General features: G+C 45.5%; 1 protein-coding gene across 1 annotated transcript; it reads right to left on the reverse strand.

Moving 5' to 3' along the window:
- Positions 1-2,878: 2,878 nt before the first annotated feature.
- tmem168a (transmembrane protein 168a) lies at positions 2,879-8,730 on the reverse strand. Its single transcript, XM_037243328.1, has 6 exons — positions 8,675-8,730; positions 7,363-8,282; positions 6,639-6,914; positions 5,861-6,003; positions 4,335-4,612; positions 2,879-4,236 (listed from the first exon to the last, which is right to left on the reverse strand). Exons 2-6 carry the CDS (start codon positions 8,194-8,196, stop codon positions 3,686-3,688), a joined length of 2,082 nt encoding a protein of 693 aa, XP_037099223.1. The 5' UTR covers positions 8,197-8,282; positions 8,675-8,730; the 3' UTR covers positions 2,879-3,685.
- Between the last annotated feature and the right edge of the window lie 1,156 nt (positions 8,731-9,886).

Below are 9,886 nucleotides of genomic sequence, written 5' to 3' on the forward strand. Positions count from 1 at the left end.
GATTAGCAAATGAATAATGAAAAGATGTCAGCCCGACCTGGGGTGACATGAAATGCGTGTCACGACTGCACGGTTGTGCTCGTGGCAAAAACAATGGCGGGGTGGATTGCAGTAAAATTGCCACAATATTAGAAACATAAACTCGATTTGTGTCATGTGAGGCAGTGTGTGAAAATAAACGGCGTTGCATAACGCAATATTTGTCGCTCTTCATATTACTTTGCAATACCGTACGTACAAAGAGATATTGGAATGCTAGCTAGCTAGCTACTTTTGGGCAACAAAATATTTGTCGCTCTTTATATTACTTTGTTTATACAAAGAGATGTTGGAATGCTAGCTAGCTAGCAACTTTTGGGGAACGCAATATTTGTCGCTCTTCATAATACTTTGTACATACAAAGAGATATTAGAATGCTAGCTAGCTAGCTACTTTTAGGCAACGCAATACTTGTCGCTCTTCATAGTACTTTGTACATACGAAGAGATATTAGAATGCTAGCTAGCTAGCTACTTTTAGGAAACACAATATTTGTCGCTCTTCATATTACTTTGTACATACAAAGAGATATTACAATGCTAGCTGGCTAGCTACTTTTGGGCAACGCAATATTTGTCGCTCTTCATAGTACTTTGTACATACAAAGAGATATTAGAATGCTAGCTAGCTAGCTACTTTTAGGCAACGCAGTATTTGTCGCGCTTCATATTACTTTGTACATACAAAGAGATATTGGAATGCTAGCTAGCTAGCTACATTTGGGCAAGACAGATGGCCCGATTGAAACATAATTACAATCGAGCCATCTCCACATGCTTATAAATCCGTCTCATCCTTCTAAACGCTGCCTTGTTTGGCGCACCTTATCCTCAGTTGGAAGCAGCTTCAAGGCTGCAATCAAACAAGCTCCTGATAGAACCCCCCGTGGTTCTCCACACACGCACGCAGAAAATATGAACCACACATCCACCCCTGACTGAAATCACGTGGAACAAATCACATCACCGCATACGTTTGGTCCCTGTCAAGTCAAGCTTTCTTAATACTGCCGCTTGCTTGTTTTCCAAGAAGTAAACACGTAAAAGTCGCTGCCGAGTGCCTTGTTGTGTCACGGTCGAGAAGACACCAGGCCGTCGCTATCTGACAGCCGGCAGATAGCTCGGATAGCTCGTATTCATGCGTAGCATAAGCGACGACAGACGAAGAATGCCGTCGGTTTAAGCCGGCCGCTAAAAAGCTCGGCTCGATAAAACCGTGAATAGAACGAGGCAAACGATATTTCCCTCCGACTCCAGTCGCAGATGCACAACGGGAATCTCGCCGACTGTGACTCCGCCTGCTAATTACCAAGCGCTGGGATCCCGCAGAGCGACATGTCTTGTTAGTTTTCCATTTACACTTTTAATGCCATCAGGCGAGCCAGCTCTTTGCCTCATCCAAAGTGTACTTACAATATCTTTGATTAGAGACAACTAATCTATTTACACCGACACCTGTAAAACGACATTGGCGGCGCCTATTAACGAGATAATCTGTCCATTTTCAAACTAATTCCGGGCTAATTTAATACATCCGGCTTTCTTTCCTCCCGTTTAAGATGATTGGGATTTATCGGTTCTACTGAGCACCTGCCTACAACATTTTTTTGCAACAAAATATTATAATATAACTTGGCCATGGCTTAAAACTGCGGCTCGTGGGCTAATTTTGGCCCGCAGTGTAATTATATTCGGTCGGCAAAGACAAATTGATTTTATGTGTCAATACTAAAATTGCAAATTGGCTTCACTTCAAAATATCTTTTAAAATTTGAACAATTTTTACTAGTCTCTGATTGCAAAACTTATATAATGAGACGTTCATACATTTATTTGAGTCGTCAGTCGTAATGGCCCTTCGAAGGAAACTATGACCACGATAAAAAAACTTTGCGTTAGATCGATTTCTGTCGATATCTGATTAAATTCTCGACATCGAGGCTTACCGAGCGGCGAACACGTCCTCTCATCCATCCCTCTGTGACTAGGGAATAGCTTTGACATTTCATTGTCGGTGATAGTAGAAGCCTACTGGGATCGGTAATGCCCTCGGAACATCGGGACAAAGCAGTAATCGCTTTCCTCTGCTCTGAGAGGACGCGGAAATAATATAAGGAAATTCAGCATTTATCTTTACGTCCATTTTTTTTTTCTTCGTGTATTTCGATGAGCTCATGTGTGAAAGTGGTCGCGAAAAAGCGTAAAACGCAAAAAAAGCCATCACGCTGCGCTCATTCATAGGCATTAAAAAGCAATTATCGAGTCTTCCTTTACCGACTTCATACACCCTTTTGCAATTTTAATGAATGGACCCGCGGTAATGCGCCAAATTACTGGAGCAAAACTAGCGAGCCAGAATCGTGTTAAAGGGCATAAAATTGCCCTCCGCCCTCGCTTTGCCTTCAGAGAAATGTTGGCTTGTCAGATAAAAAAAGAAAGGCCGTAAAAAGCACATTTATTTCCGCCGTCGAGCGCTGCGTCACTTTGGAAGCTGCGTGCTAAGCCAGGAGCCGCACACGACACGTGTGTGGACTCTGACTCAGCACATCCTCAAGAAAGGGGGGCAGTGGGGGGGTCTTTTTATTACCTAATCCAGTTTGGGGGATGAATCTGGCCCATAATCTAATATCGTGGTGAATGATTGTTGGCGTATCCACAAATGTATTGCTGGCCTTTGCTGAGGCTGCAGCTTGTTAGCGATCAAATGAAAAAGCAGTCACCCTTTTAATTTTTCCTTTTATTATTCGGAAGCTAATCTCTTTTTTTTTTCTTCTCATTTTCCCCTTCCCTGCCCAATTCCTTTTTCCCCAGACAAACGCCACATGGGGACTACGATAAATATGAATGTTAAAATGACTTTATTACATTTTGTTCTGACAGTCCAGAGAGGCGCACGGATATATACACTTTCTATCGGGTCCTTTTAAGGCAACAGAAAAGAAATATTACTGCCTGTTCCTTCCAAAAGTTACTACAATAATTCTTTTGATTTTTCTTTCTCGCTTTCTGTGTTGCCGGGTGAAAAGTGTCTTTTTTTTTTAAGTCGCCACGACAACAACAAAATGAGCGTGTCGGCATTTTTGGATTGTGACAGCTAAGTGGTTACATCATATATTTCAAAGCGCGCGTCATTTTGTGCACCCCCGCATTATTATAAATTCTCAGCAGCTTTCGTTTGTGAGTACGTATAACGCTGGACTTAATTAAATAAAAAATATTTATGTACAAAGAGAAAGGCCAAAGAGTGCAAAAGAGGATTAATAAGGCACTGGAAGCAAAAAAAAAAAATCTGGAATATTAGAATTATCTCAATATTTTTAAATGAATAAAAAAAAAAGAAATGACTGCAATCTCCTCTTTTGTTAGTCTTACAATGAAACTAAAACCCAACTTGATTGATTTGATCAAAAAAGGCACCAAAGCAACTTTTTGGGTTGAAATAAACAAAACATCCCAATCATTTGGGTTTGGCAAAGTATTTAAGTTTACCCAACTTTGTGTCGTATCAACAACCCAGCAAAGTTGGGATGATCCCTAATCAGATCTAATTTTAGTTTTTTTTTTTTTTACCCAACATTTTTTAGAGCGACGTGACCTCACCCAAACATACGTGTTTAAATGTTCCCACCCCATCCGAGAGTCCCATCTACGAGTGCACCAGTTTAAGGCCCTGCCCAGTGTCCAAAATGGCAGGCGGGAACCACGCCAGTTTGCACCTCCGGAAGCAGCGCAGACACATGCCGCAGAACCAAAACAGGTTCAGGCCACAGCACCAGTTGGAGAGGTGCACCATGGGATACGTCGCTTTGGGAAAATGGGTCTTCCAATGCTTGGCCACGTCGCTGCCCGTGGGCAGGTGCAGCGTGTAGTCGCTCCAGCGTTTGGACACGGCGTAAACGGCCGCCACGCCGCGGCCCTTCTCGGACCACTGCGTGTCGCTGTTTGGGTTGCAGTTGAACTCCACCCATTCGGACGTGAAGTCCCCGAGTGCGAGAGCCTCGCCCGCTTCCGGGTCGGGCCTCGCGGCCGACAGCTCGGCTGTTTGCACGGCGACGTAGACCCCGTCTGCTCTACGTACCTCTCTGATCCAGGGGAGGGAGTTTTCCGTGTCCAGGACCAGGATAAGACGTGAGCAGTGGCCTGCGTTCTTCTCCTTCCACAACTCCAACAGCTGGGAAAGAGGAAGACTCTCTCCTCCTACCAAAACAACCGAGATAAATAAATCATCAGTGGGTGATATTATTTTGAACTGTCCATTATAAAACACATCAGTCAGAATTTTAGTGATGACTCACCAGCTAGCGCCCAGGCTCCATTTTCTTTGCGCGTGTGCCCGCTGTAAAAGATCAGGTAGGTGTCGTGGCGCGGGCCGTCGGCCGTCCGCAACTCCAGGAAGTTGCGCAACTTGGCGTGCAGCGTCTCCAGGCTGACGCCGCTGGCCGAGTAGTCGCAGCCGAACGTCTGGATCATGTGGTGCGAGAAGAGCCGCTGCACGTTGTTCAGCATGCCGGTGGAGCGCAGGTTCAACTGCTGGGCCTGCTCCGGGGGCAGCAGGGTGGGCTGGCCGTCGGCGCTGAAGCGTGGGAAAATTGAGAAAAAGGGGAGTTGATCGTTTTGGATCACCGGAATGAAAGCAAAAGTCTGAGGCGAGCGGCTTGACGACGACCGAGATTGAAAAGTTGAAGGCAAAGTCGTTTTATAGAAAAGTGTGTGTGCCGGGGTGTGTGTGTGTGTGTGTGTGTGTGTGTGGCGGCTGCAAGGGGTGACACACACACGCGCACGCAAAGTCAAGGCTGCCTGCAAATCACACGGCCATACAATCCCCTTTCAATCTGCTGGCTTGATGGCGCGAAGTGACATCAGCACCTTGGACAGCGCCGGTGATGCTATGTCAATTAAGCGACTCTGATTTCTAATTTCTCCAGCCGGGTGAAATTTGTGTCACTCGACCGGGCCGAGGACGCGCCGATATTGACTGCCGACGCCTCGCGCATACACAAGCGGAACTTTTAATAAGAAAAATCATCCTCCGGGCGCATCTTGCCAAGCTCATCTAATCTTTTCCGATCTCACGTACTTTGAGATTCACGCCGCATCTTTCATCCTCCCTGTGAACTTCTCGCTTTTGTCAAAAAAGTGCCCCCCCCCCCTTCTCACCCCGATGGCTGTAATCTCCCCATGGGGCTCGTCACTACGGCAACCAATCGGCGGCCATCAAACTGCCTATTACGCGCTACTGCGTTCTCATCATGCCCCAAGTCGTCCCCGCGGGCCCGCTTTGAATGCAGAGAGGCGGCGGGCGGCGACGACCGGACGGGAGTTGGGACGCACGATTGAGCATCGCTGACATCACTAATATATGACGGCGAGCTGCCGCGCTTTAGGCGAGGGAGGAGATCATCAAACCTAACCGGCCTATTAAAAAAAGATGCCGGGCCCTCTTGAGAGCAACCTGGGGGAGGCGTCGGGAGTGGCGTTAGCTAATGGCTAACCCGCTCCACGACTTAGTATGCTGCACGGAGAGCGCCGGAACGATCCCTTTCGGGGCGGAACATTAGCGGCATGTTTATGCGTCGTGATTGGCCTATTTATCTAGTTGGTTTTGCGTTAACTGAGAGAGGATTTGGGATGGGAGATCATTTGTAAAAAAAAAAAAAAAAAAAAAAAAAAATTTAAATGTAAAACAAATAGTAAAAATATATACAAAAAATAAAATAAAAAAAAGTAAAACAAAGAGTACAAAAATAAAATAAAATGTAAAACAAAAAGTAAAAAAATGTAAACAAAATAAATAAATACAAAAAATTAAAATAAATCCTACCTGCAGTACGAGGTGGGGATGACCAAGGCGTAGCCGACGCAGGTTCCCCCGAGACAGCTACCAAGCTCATGGAACAACCCGTGGGCCATCGACTCCAGAGGTAGCACAATTAGCAACGCGCTGAGGAAGAGACCATTGGCCGGCTGCGGGGACAGAACAGAACACGGCAAAATCACTTCCTTCCTTTTGTCACTTGCGTTTTGTGCAGAAGCAATCACAGGCGCTTAATTGGCGGTGGCAGCCCGCAAGTGAGTTACGCAACACGAGAGCGACTGACTGCAGGATCAGGCGAGAAGAGACACAAGGGACTGTTAAGACTGTCGCCACATCATTCAACATCCAAAAGTGAAGCAAACTGATAAGGACAAACAGAAACTTTGGAGTTGCTAACGCTATTAGCAAAATCAATTTCATGAGTCACTGGAACGCAGTTTCATTTCGCGTTCTCGAGCAGACGTGTTGGTTTCGCCACGTTCCTGCTGCCGTTTCCGAGAATACTAATCAAATCAAAAGTGGAAATAGCAAAAACGCGAAATGTCTAACGGTGATCCCCAAATACTGTAAATTATTCACTTTCACTTAACTTCAGAAAATAATTGATTTACTAGAAATAAATTGAATTTTGTGGCCAGGCACACCACTCTTCATTTAAAAGAGCAATAACTTCCTGATCAGCTAATGTTACACGCGGAGTCCCGCAGGGATCATGACTTAGTCCTCTATAGATTATTTTTCATTGTTATGCCCAAAGCTGATGCATTTGTTCTTAGCCGCCTACCTGCCAGGATACCGCAGCCAGAATGACCGTAGACAGCAGGCTGAAGAACACCAGCCGCTCGGAAATGAGGCAAAAATGTCGGATGCCCCTGGAGGCCATGACCTGCTCCAAGCTGCGGCTGCTGGAGCGCTGCGCCCGCCAGGCTCTCTGGCACTCGCTCAGCTTGCTATGGAAGCCCCAAACTGTGATGAGGAGGATGACGTGGCAGACGGACCAGAAGAGGCCGAAGAGGCAGAAGCCTGGGATCACCAAGTACCACAATTCCAAGTGGCCCAGCTAGGTGAGAGGAATCAATATTGCGATTAGAATTGAATTTAAGATCTGTGGTTTGGTCACTATAATTTTTGATGGACTGGATGTGGACATATTCATAAGTAAAATACACATAACAATCAAAACACCTTCTAATTATGTGTTTTCTCAGAATTTAGAAATGTCCTGAGATCTCAATTAACACTTGAGAAAAATTGATGGAACTATTTTCGATTCGACAAAGTTTTGCCCACATAACAGCTTTGTATATCTTTGGTATTTTCTTTGTCAGCTTTATGATGTGGGTGACGCTTTGACCTCTAACCCTTTCACTTCCCAGCTGTGCATGATCAAGAGGTAATTACATTTGAAGGTGTTTCCAAACTTTTGTCCAAAGCAAAGCCAACTAACAGATGGAAATGAAGCAAAGGTTATTTTGGGCTCTGAATTCATTCACGTAAAACAGCTGTACCTTAAAAGCGGACAGGATGATGAAGGTCAGCTCCAGCAGGCTCAACGGCAGGAGGGACAGCCGCCTCCACATGTTCCCCAAAGTGAGCACGGGCATCCAACGCTCGGTGGCGCCCAGCGCGCTGAAGTACACGTCCAACACGGGCTCGCACAGCAGCCTGCCCAAGTAGCACCCTAAGGCAAAAGGGTTGGCGGCGATGCCCAAGGCTTGGAAGAACACCAGCGAGGTAACCAGGGCGAAGCTGATCAAATTGGGCAACGCCAGCAGGGACTTCATCCTCAAGTCCACGATGAGCGCGCCCAGAGCCACCACGAGGCCCACGATGGCCACTGACTTGCTGAGAAGCATGGTGGTGCTGGCGATGGCAAATCCCAGCAGCTCGAGGAACTCGGTGGACTTCAACAAAATGGGCTTGTAGCGAATCGAGCGGCATATTCGCTCCGTGGCGGCCCACACCACCTTGATGATGACGCTGGCCAACAGGAGATAATTGGCAACCACTTCCTTGACATTGGAATCCAAAGCGGGACTATTAAGGAAGCACAGGAGACCAAGCAGGAAGCCAAACCACAGATGGAAGAGGCTCAAGCTGGCTTGCTCCATGCCAAAGTAATAGTGGAGAATGCTGGCGATGCCGAGGACGAAAAGACCGAGGATGAAGATGACCAGGATCATCGGCTCGCTCGTCACCTCCCAGCGCAGGTACATTCCGACGCACACTGCCACCAGGAGGTTGAGGCTTGACAGGTACCCGAGGCAACGTATTGATGTGATCATGTCCACCTCTTTGGGCCCCTCCACGGTCAGCTCCTCTTCTTCATCGTCGTGAGCCATGGCCGACAAAGCCGAAAACGCTACTGATGCTTCAGGAGATACTAGTAAGGCTTTTGGTGTAACAGAATGAAGTCAGAAATCACCCCCTGAGAACAAATACAAAAAATACACGTTATTTTTTCAACTCATTGGCATTTTAGGGGAAATTTCACAACACAATCAGAGTATGTGCAGCGACATGATTTTGCTGAAACTAAAATAACGTGACAAGCATCTAACAGTATTAAAGAACATTAGTTTGGAAAGTATTAGACATTTACATGGGTGCTCCTCAGTTTTCAGGCGATGTGGCAGTCTAGCAATGAAGCTGTATGCTAACAACGTTAGCATTAGCGCTGATTTACCGATCACCGTGAGCTAAATATGTTTGGGTTTTTTTATGCAGAGAGAAGGATTAGACGCGTTCGGATACCGAGCGGAGTAAACAGCTAAAGCATTGGTGCTTAGTTTGATTGAAGATCGCTTAAATGAAACTTACATGTTGAGGAGTAAATGATAGCGGCTGTACTTCCGGGTTTTTAAACTACAGCAAGGCGCGAGGGTCAAATATCCCAAGCTTCGATTTCCGTTTAGCCAGTTGGACCAACGTTGATGTCAACATATTTAGTAGAAAACAAACAAAAAAATTTACTTTATCAAAATATGGGGAAAATAGGGAAGCTTTTGTGTAGAAGTGTCATATGTCCAATAAACAAACAAAATAATTATAATAGAAGCAGTGTTGACACTGCTGAATAAAATATTCCCAATCATAAAATAACCTAACCTTCTTCATGACTTACTCAACATGACAAGAGAAAAATCCAAATTTCTCCTAATAAAGATAAGGCACTCTTCCTCAAAGGAGAAAAAAAAATGTCATTAAGGCTCCTGTTCATCTTAATTCATCATCTCCATTCATCTCTGGTCGAGTAACAAGATCACTAACACAATGAAGGAGTCATCACATTTATCCAATTAGACCCCGAATGTGACATCTCTGAATAATTAACCTATGTGGTGATGAAATCATTTTGTAGTGCGTATGTGTGGGTGCTGAATACCGACACACACCTTCCATCTTAGCTATTTATCAGAGCTTGTAAAAAAATGATACGTTGGTCTTTCCTCTGAGAATCTCAGAGGAGAAAGAGCGAGGAGGAAGGATGGAGCATGTGGTGGAAAAAGTGAGACACTTAAATTATGCAGAAGGTACCTCTGCTCTAATGTGAGACATACCTTGAGTCCAAACCCAATCTCGAGAACTACAACATGTAATCTTCAAACACAATAAAGCAAATACATTCCGTTTTGGGTGACTTGATCCGTCACGGCGTGTAAAGTCGCAAGACGGAAAGCCATTAAGCGCTTGTCGTGGCCACGCAGAGTTTTTGTTCAGGGAGGAAATGAGATAGAACTAATTATACATGAAAGCGGTATTTGGAGGCAGCAAAAAAAAAATCGCACATCGTCTCGATGGCCTTCTTCACAGACAACACGGCGGCCATCAGCCTGCCTGGAGAGCTCCGTCCAATCACTGGTCTCATCTTCTGTGAGGATGTTACAAGGAGAAGATGATGAAGTCAGAATCAAAAGAGAAACCGCTTTTGGGTTGAGTCGGGTGGAGGGGGAAAAAAACCACACACGATAAGGCTCTTGACTTTTATTTGTCTCTCAGGAGAAGAATAAAAGAGATGCTGGAAGCAATAGA

Source organism: Syngnathus acus, chromosome 23 (genome assembly GCF_901709675.1).
Source record: "Syngnathus acus chromosome 23, fSynAcu1.2, whole genome shotgun sequence".
Classification (NCBI taxonomy): Eukaryota; Metazoa; Chordata; class Actinopteri; order Syngnathiformes; family Syngnathidae; genus Syngnathus; species Syngnathus acus.

Coding starts and splice junctions, on each gene's coding strand:
- tmem168a (XM_037243328.1), bottom strand. CDS start 8,196: ATGGCTCACGACGATGAAGAAGAGGAGCTGACCGTGGAGGGGCCCAAA. Junction 6,004..6,638: donor TGGCTGCGGTATCCTGGCAG/GTAGGCGGCTAA, acceptor CTGTCCCCGCAG/CCGGCCAATGGTCTCTTCCT. Junction 4,613..5,860: donor ATCCCCACCTCGTACTGCAG/GTAGGATTTATT, acceptor CCCACGCTTCAG/CGCCGACGGCCAGCCCACCC.